This window comes from Pimephales promelas, chromosome 22 (assembly GCF_988280905.1).
Source record: "Pimephales promelas chromosome 22, fPimPro1.hap1.1, whole genome shotgun sequence".
NCBI lineage: Eukaryota > Metazoa > Chordata > Actinopteri > Cypriniformes > Leuciscidae > Pimephales > Pimephales promelas.
In genome coordinates, this window is record NC_142790.1 from 11,815,802 (window position 1) to 11,825,567 (window position 9,766).

General features: G+C 41.0%; 1 protein-coding gene across 1 annotated transcript; it reads right to left on the bottom strand.

Moving 5' to 3' along the window:
• Window positions 1-8,683: 8,683 nt before the first annotated feature.
• Window positions 8,684-9,352, bottom strand: LOC148969562 (extracellular superoxide dismutase [Cu-Zn]-like). Its single transcript, XM_089125805.1, has one exon. The coding sequence runs from the start codon at window positions 9,341-9,343 to the stop codon at window positions 8,684-8,686; it is 660 nt and encodes a 219-aa protein (XP_088981931.1). The 5' UTR covers window positions 9,344-9,352.
• Window positions 9,353-9,766: the final 414 nt, after the last annotated feature.

The following is a 9,766-nucleotide window of genomic DNA, read 5'->3' on the forward strand; positions in this document are numbered from 1 at the left end:
ACACGAATTGCTGGACACCAGGAAACCAGTCAAAAGCATTGGAAGTGTTTGTAATGGCAATAAATCTAGGGATATCATTTCAGAGTATTTTAAGAATCACTTTAATGTAGGACATATGCAAACACAGAAGGAAAAATCATGATTATCCCATTTGAATCTGCTTTTCCACCATATCCGTCTCTCAGTGACCTCCTCCACAGCTTTTCCTGGGGAGCGGTCCAGTCTTCTGCCACAGACTTGGAGAAGTAATACCAATGACACCATAAGCAATTATCGGTCCAGAACACCCACTCGGTTGACTCTCCTCATCTGACCCCATTCCAAAATCACCCTCCTTCTCGTGAACCACCACCGAACGTCCCAGAATGGAATAAGCCCCGAAGAGCTTGGCCTCTGGGAGATCCAGGGACAGCCTTATAACTCCTTTCTCAGAAGCAAAGTTGCCCATGTCTCCAGGACGACTTGGGCGGTCAACACCATTTGAATTGTAAGGAGGACCAACAGTGACGCTGCCTTGACTAAGGTCTCCATACCGATGGACGTCAATGGCACGCTCTTGACGATCCCTGGCAGGGAAACCACGGAGGTTGACTTTCACCTCTAAAACTCCATCGGGGAAGACCTGCTTGAAGAGGATTTGCCCAAAGATCTTTGGCTGGGAAGGTGGCAAATTGGGGCTGGGAGTTACTTCACAAGTGGCATAGATCGTGTTGTTGAACTCCACGACTTCCGGCTGTGGAGCTTCGGCAATGGGTGAACAAACTGGACTTCTAGTCAACTCTCCTCCTTGTATATGCAGCACCAGCAATATCAGAGGGATTTGTAGGACCATTTTCTCCATGTTGATCTTTATAGCCTACAATGAAGATTGGATTCAGTGAAATCATTCCGTTTAAGAACATGGTATGTTTGATAGAATACGGTTTAAAGCTCTGAGAGTAGAAGTTGCATTAGGTAAAACACCACAACCAGATTAAATGTTAATTGACCATAAATGCCCAGTAAATTTAGTACTACACGAACCATATTTCAAAGACAATACAAGTAGTTATGTAATTATATATAGAGAGATAAGCTTGGGTCAAACCAATGACTGTTTCAGCTAACTGCATATACAGTACTTTTAAACTAGAACACAGTTTTATTTACAGTTCTATAAACAGGCAATTAAGTCTGAAAACATTATATTCTTGCACTTATGTATATTTTAAAGTTTTATTTACTTAAATGCTAAAGTGCACTTTGTCACAAGGGCAAGTGAAGTGAATTTAAAAAAAAAAACAACCTTTTTGTTGTACTAATTCAAGTCAATGTTTGCAAGAATGGAGAGAGAAACAAACAAATCAAAAACAGCATAGGACCATCACCGTATAGTTGAAAATCCAAAGAAACACTCCGAAACTTAATCCATGTGCAATCCTGAACTGGGGTTGAGAGAATGTTCCTTTACAATCAAACTGTTGCTCTTATAGGAACTCATGTGGAGCTACAAGTTAACCATATTAGTCTGTTAGTCTCTAATTAAGTTCACCTGTCTTTCATTTAGCTCCCTTTGTTTGCCTGTGGGGTGGGGGGGATCAGCCATAGTTTAGGGACAGATTTGTACCCAGAAATAAACTAAACCTGAAAAATATCCCCAAACCTATTTTTACTGAAAGTCATAGAGAAATAATGTGTGAAAGAACAAATAAACTCTAAATATGAAAAGCCACTGTATGCTGATGATTGTGATGTGTGGCAGTGTTGATGTTTCTTAAACCAACTGCTCAAAGGTTTCTACTGTAAATGTGACTGTTTGTTTTTGACTGTTTTAATTTATGAGATCTCGAGTAATTTCTTGCTTTTTGTACACTCTTTATTTACTTATTCAAGACAGTGCACATTAATGAACAATCTTGCACTCATGTAGAGACTGTAAATGAGCCAGCTAGATTATAGCATAAATTCTCATTTTCATTAGGTACCAGTTAGGTACCACACTACCTTCTATATTGATCCTCAAAACTTGTTGTTCCCATACGGATGCGATGGTCGGATGATTACTGGTTGGGAACTAAACACTTTGATGTCCTGGTTTTTCAAGGCCCATATGTTTGTTGTTATCCATCTCTCGTGCTGTCTTTGAGCTATAATCTCCTCGAAGTTGAAGATCTGGTTCCCTTATGTATGCACTAGTCGGATTATTGTTTGCTTCAAACTAACATTATGATGTTCTGATCTCTCAAAACCAGCCATGCGTTGTCCACCCTTCATGACGTCTTTGAGGCCAAATACTTCAAGGACGAGGATTCAGCCCCCGCACCTGTCCCAGAGTTATAGTCACACCAAAGACGAGGAACCCGTTTGGAGCTACGAGCAAAGGCCCCAGTTCACTGTGAGTGTGTGGATTGCAGTGCAGATTGTGGATAGTTGCACGTTTGAAGTGCTTTGCTGAATACATGAGTGTGAGGAGTAAAGTCCCGCCTTAGTTTGTGGCTTTGACCTGCTGGATCGCCTAAACTCGAGGGGCGTTGCGTCTTCCTAACCAGTGTTTGTTGAGTGTGTCTTATATAGCGACCTGAGCAATTCATCCCCCGCTGTCTTAGCCTGCCTGGAAGAGGAGCCATTACCTGTACACCCACCGTTGTTCGGCTTGGAGCCGATTCTTGCTGTCCTGGCTTGTCTTGAAGAGGAGGCATTACCCGTGTACCTACCATTGTCCGGCCTGGAGCCGATCCGTTAGAGACGCGAGTTACTCATCTCCCGTTGCCTTGACTGTCCTGGAAGAAGAGCCATTACCTGTACACCCACCGTTGTTCGGCTTGGAGCCGATTCTTGCTGTCCTGGTCTGTCTTGAAGTGGATCCATTACCCGCGTACTTACCAGGGTTTGGCCTGGAGTTGATCCTTTAAGGACGGGAGTCAGAGATGTCCCCAACTCGGCTCAATGCAGACGGTTGTCGTGCTGGTCCACTGGGGAGACCACACTGTGGTTGCAGCCATTGTGTGTGATGACGCGCCAAGTACCCTGCAGCCATTAACACCGGACAGAAGGAAATAAGTGTAAATGGATGGAAAAGCGTATGCCATTGGAAAGCTACGTCTTAGTTTGTGCTTATCTTGGCGAAAGCGGAGTACAAATCAGCACAAAATTTTAACATCTACTCTCGGGAAATGGAAATCATACAAGCTATGTTGATTCGCAATGCATTAAAGGGTTGAGTGATTAGTGCTCCACATCGCTATCATCTTCCCATTTTTGGTAAAATTAGACAAAAATATTACTAAAGAACTTTGTAATGCAGTTACTTGAATATTTAAGCAAACTACTTATTTACTCTTACTTGAGTCATATTATTTTTCAGTACTTCCACTCAAGTCAATTATTAAGTAACAATACTTTTACTCAACTACAGTTTGTTAGTTTCCACCCCTGCAATTGATATAGTTCTTTAATGCTTCGATTAACTAGCAGAAGACGCTAGCATGGTTTAATGCCCAGTTGTGGCATGTTTACAATGTGCCCCCATTAGAAATGTTATCATATTCTATACTTTTATGAATTCTATTGAGATAACACGACAAACATGTTAATAAAAACTGAGAGTCAATGTTCAGAAATTATTTTGAACTATGCTGTATAGCTGGGTTTTGCGATGTGTTTGTCAAACTCAAATTTGTTTATTTTCAATATAAAAAGCCTTTATTTTACATGAAAAAAAATCATACTGGTAACGTAAAAAAAATTGTCTGAATTGTACATTAATTTTTTGATTAGATCAGATAGCATTTTAAGCGGTCATATGTTACAATGTGCCCCTCACATGTTACAATGTACCCCACCTATGGGTCATGTTGTCACATTTCACTTCCATTCTTTCTGGGTAAATTAAGAATCAAGTATACACTGTATTAATAAAACCACAATTGTAATAGACATGTGGGAAAATAAATAACCTAAACCCAAGCAGATTTACACAAACTGATAAAGTCAAAAGGCGTTATGTTGTGCCCCACCCTCCCCTAGCCACCCTTGAGGTGTGGTCACACCCATCAGTGTCATAGCATCAAGCAACGCTCTTTTATCATTTAGAGAAATAGTGTCTATTTATAGACCATTGTCATGCTCTGAAAGTGTAAACCCATTAAGCACAGTACAAGCAAACTTAAACTATAGGATGAACGCAGGTAAAGTGGACATTTTTTTTTTTAAGAGTGGAGCTGTTTACTATTGGGAGCTATGGCCAAAAAGTCTCTGAAAAGACCAAAACAGACACGAATTGCTGGACACCAGGAAACCAGTCAAAAGCATTGGAAGTGTTTGTAATGGCAATAAATCTAGGGATATCATTTCAGAGTATTTTAAGAATCACTTTAATGTAGGACATATGCAAACACAGAAGGAAAAATCATGATTATCCCATTTGAATCTGCTTTTCCACCATATCCGTCTCTCAGTGACCTCCTCCACAGCTTTTCCTGGGGAGCGGTCCAGTCTTCTGCCACAGACTTGGAGAAGTAATACCAATGACACCATAAGCAATTATCGGTCCAGAACACCCACTCGGTTGACTCTCCTCATCTGACCCCATTCCAAAATCACCCTCCTTCTCGTGAACCACCACCGAACGTCCCAGAATGGAATAAGCCCCGAAGAGCTTGGCCTCTGGGAGATCCAGGGACAGCCTTATAACTCCTTTCTCAGAAGCAAAGTTGCCCATGTCTCCAGGACGACTTGGGCGGTCAACACCATTTGAATTGTAAGGAGGACCAACAGTGACGCTGCCTTGACTAAGGTCTCCATACCGATGGACGTCAATGGCACGCTCTTGACGATCCCTGGCAGGGAAACCACGGAGGTTGACTTTCACCTCTAAAACTCCATCGGGGAAGACCTGCTTGAAGAGGATTTGCCCAAAGATCTTTGGCTGGGAAGGTGGCAAATTGGGGCTGGGAGTTACTTCACAAGTGGCATAGATCGTGTTGTTGAACTCCACGACTTCCGGCTGTGGAGCTTCGGCAATGGGTGAACAAACTGGACTTCTAGTCAACTCTCCTCCTTGTATATGCAGCACCAGCAATATCAGAGGGATTTGTAGGACCATTTTCTCCATGTTGATCTTTATAGCCTACAATGAAGATTGGATTCAGTGAAATCATTCCGTTTAAGAACATGGTATGTTTGATAGAATACGGTTTAAAGCTCTGAGAGTAGAAGTTGCATTAGGTAAAACACCACAACCAGATTAAATGTTAATTGACCATAAATGCCCAGTAAATTTAGTACTACACGAACCATATTTCAAAGACAATACGAGTAGTTATGTAATTATATATAGAGAGATAAGCTTGGGTCAAACCAATGACTGTTTCAGCTAACTGCATATACAGTACTTTTAAACTAGAACACAGTTTTATTTACAGTTCTATAAACAGGCAATTAAGTCTGAAAACATTATATTCTTGCACTTATGTATATTTTAAAGTTTTATTTACTTAAATGCTAAAGTGCACTTTGTCACAAGGGCAAGTGAAGTGAATTTAAAAAAAAAAACAACCTTTTTGTTGTACTAATTCAAGTCAATGTTTGCAAGAATGGAGAGAGAAACAAACAAATCAAAAACAGCATAGGACCATCACCGTATAGTTGAAAATCCAAAGAAACACTCCGAAACTTAATCCATGTGCAATCCTGAACTGGGGTTGAGAGAATGTTCCTTTACAATCAAACTGTTGCTCTTATAGGAACTCATGTGGAGCTACAAGTTAACCATATTAGTCTGTTAGTCTCTAATTAAGTTCACCTGTCTTTCATTTAGCTCCCTTTGTTTGCCTGTGGGGTGGGGGGGATCAGCCATAGTTTAGGGACAGATTTGTACCCAGAAATAAACTAAACCTGAAAAATATCCCCAAACCTATTTTTACTGAAAGTCATAGAGAAATAATGTGTGAAAGAACAAATAAACTCTAAATATGAAAAGCCACTGTATGCTGATGATTGTGATGTGTGGCAGTGTTGATGTTTCTTAAACCAACTGCTCAAAGGTTTCTACTGTAAATGTGACTGTTTGTTTTTGACTGTTTTAATTTATGAGATCTCGAGTAATTTCTTGCTTTTTGTACACTCTTTATTTACTTATTCAAGACAGTGCACATTAATGAACAATCTTGCACTCATGTAGAGACTGTAAATGAGCCAGCTAGATTATAGCATAAATTCTCATTTTCATTAGGTACCAGTTAGGTACCACACTACCTTCTATATTGATCCTCAAAACTTGTTGTTCCCATACGGATGCGATGGTCGGATGATTACTGGTTGGGAACTAAACACTTTGATGTCCTGGTTTTTCAAGGCCCATATGTTTGTTGTTATCCATCTCTCGTGCTGTCTTTGAGCTATAATCTCCTCGAAGTTGAAGATCTGGTTCCCTTATGTATGCACTAGTCGGATTATTGTTTGCTTCAAACTAACATTATGATGTTCTGATCTCTCAAAACCAGCCATGCGTTGTCCACCCTTCATGACGTCTTTGAGGCCAAATACTTCAAGGACGAGGATTCAGCCCCCGCACCTGTCCCAGAGTTATAGTCACACCAAAGACGAGGAACCCGTTTGGAGCTACGAGCAAAGGCCCCAGTTCACTGTGAGTGTGTGGATTGCAGTGCAGATTGTGGATAGTTGCACGTTTGAAGTGCTTTGCTGAATACATGAGTGTGAGGAGTAAAGTCCCGCCTTAGTTTGTGGCTTTGACCTGCTGGATCGCCTAAACTCGAGGGGCGTTGCGTCTTCCTAACCAGTGTTTGTTGAGTGTGTCTTATATAGCGACCTGAGCAATTCATCCCCCGCTGTCTTAGCCTGCCTGGAAGAGGAGCCATTACCTGTACACCCACCGTTGTTCGGCTTGGAGCCGATTCTTGCTGTCCTGGCTTGTCTTGAAGAGGAGGCATTACCCGTGTACCTACCATTGTCCGGCCTGGAGCCGATCCGTTAGAGACGCGAGTTACTCATCTCCCGTTGCCTTGACTGTCCTGGAAGAAGAGCCATTACCTGTACACCCACCGTTGTTCGGCTTGGAGCCGATTCTTGCTGTCCTGGTCTGTCTTGAAGTGGATCCATTACCCGCGTACTTACCAGGGTTTGGCCTGGAGTTGATCCTTTAAGGACGGGAGTCAGAGATGTCCCCAACTCGGCTCAATGCAGACGGTTGTCGTGCTGGTCCACTGGGGAGACCACACTGTGGTTGCAGCCATTGTGTGTGATGACGCGCCAAGTACCCTGCAGCCATTAACACCGGACAGAAGGAAATAAGTGTAAATGGATGGAAAAGCGTATGCCATTGGAAAGCTACGTCTTAGTTTGTGCTTATCTTGGCGAAAGCGGAGTACAAATCAGCACAAAATTTTAACATCTACTCTCGGGAAATGGAAATCATACAAGCTATGTTGATTCGCAATGCATTAAAGGGTTGAGTGATTAGTGCTCCACATCGCTATCATCTTCCCATTTTTGGTAAAATTAGACAAAAATATTACTAAAGAACTTTGTAATGCAGTTACTTGAATATTTAAGCAAACTACTTATTTACTCTTACTTGAGTCATATTATTTTTCAGTACTTCCACTCAAGTCAATTATTAAGTAACAATACTTTTACTCAACTACAGTTTGTTAGTTTCCACCCCTGCAATTGATATAGTTCTTTAATGCTTCGATTAACTAGCAGAAGACGCTAGCATGGTTTAATGCCCAGTTGTGGCATGTTTACAATGTGCCCCCATTAGAAATGTTATCATATTCTATACTTTTATGAATTCTATTGAGATAACACGACAAACATGTTAATAAAAACTGAGAGTCAATGTTCAGAAATTATTTTGAACTATGCTGTATAGCTGGGTTTTGCGATGTGTTTGTCAAACTCAAATTTGTTTATTTTCAATATAAAAAGCCTTTATTTTACATGAAAAAAAATCATACTGGTAACGTAAAAAAAATTGTCTGAATTGTACATTAATTTTTTGATTAGATCAGATAGCATTTTAAGCGGTCATATGTTACAATGTGCCCCTCACATGTTACAATGTACCCCACCTATGGGTCATGTTGTCACATTTCACTTCCATTCTTTCTGGGTAAATTAAGAATCAAGTATACACTGTATTAATAAAACCACAATTGTAATAGACATGTGGGAAAATAAATAACCTAAACCCAAGCAGATTTACACAAACTGATAAAGTCAAAAGGCGTTATGTTGTGCCCCACCCTCCCCTAGCCACCCTTGAGGTGTGGTCACACCCATCAGTGTCATAGCATCAAGCAACGCTCTTTTATCATTTAGAGAAATAGTGTCTATTTATAGACCATTGTCATGCTCTGAAAGTGTAAACCCATTAAGCACAGTACAAGCAAACTTAAACTATAGGATGAACGCAGGTAAAGTGGACATTTTTTTTTTTAAGAGTGGAGCTGTTTACTATTGGGAGCTATGGCCAAAAAGTCTCTGAAAAGACCAAAACAGACACGAATTGCTGGACACCAGGAAACCAGTCAAAAGCATTGGAAGTGTTTGTAATGGCAATAAATCTAGGGATATCATTTCAGAGTATTTTAAGAATCACTTTAATGTAGGACATATGCAAACACAGAAGGAAAAATCATGATTATCCCATTTGAATCTGCTTTTCCACCATATCCGTCTCTCAGTGACCTCCTCCACAGCTTTTCCTGGGGAGCGGTCCAGTCTTCTGCCACAGACTTGGAGAAGTAATACCAATGACACCATAAGCAATTATCGGTCCAGAACACCCACTCGGTTGACTCTCCTCATCTGACCCCATTCCAAAATCACCCTCCTTCTCGTGAACCACCACCGAACGTCCCAGAATGGAATAAGCCCCGAAGAGCTTGGCCTCTGGGAGATCCAGGGACAGCCTTATAACTCCTTTCTCAGAAGCAAAGTTGCCCATGTCTCCAGGACGACTTGGGCGGTCAACACCATTTGAATTGTAAGGAGGACCAACAGTGACGCTGCCTTGACTAAGGTCTCCATACCGATGGACGTCAATGGCACGCTCTTGACGATCCCTGGCAGGGAAACCACGGAGGTTGACTTTCACCTCTAAAACTCCATCGGGGAAGACCTGCTTGAAGAGGATTTGCCCAAAGATCTTTGGCTGGGAAGGTGGCAAATTGGGGCTGGGAGTTACTTCACAAGTGGCATAGATCGTGTTGTTGAACTCCACGACTTCCGGCTGTGGAGCTTCGGCAATGGGTGAACAAACTGGACTTCTAGTCAACTCTCCTCCTTGTATATGCAGCACCAGCAATATCAGAGGGATTTGTAGGACCATTTTCTCCATGTTGATCTTTATAGCCTACAATGAAGATTGGATTCAGTGAAATCATTCCGTTTAAGAACATGGTATGTTTGATAGAATACGGTTTAAAGCTCTGAGAGTAGAAGTTGCATTAGGTAAAACACCACAACCAGATTAAATGTTAATTGACCATAAATGCCCAGTAAATTTAGTACTACACGAACCATATTTCAAAGACAATACAAGTAGTTATGTAATTATATATAGAGAGATAAGCTTGGGTCAAACCAATGACTGTTTCAGCTAACTGCATATACAGTACTTTTAAACTAGAACACAGTTTTATTTACAGTTCTATAAACAGGCAATTAAGTCTGAAAACATTATATTCTTGCACTTATGTATATTTTAAAGTTTTATTTACTTAAATGCTAAAGTGCACTTTGTCACAAGGGCAAGTGAAGT

Excerpts from the sequence above, each read along its gene's own strand:
- LOC148969562 (XM_089125805.1), bottom strand. The coding sequence starts at position 9,343 with ATGGAGAAAATGGTCCTACAAATCCCTCTGATATTGCTGGTGCTGCAT.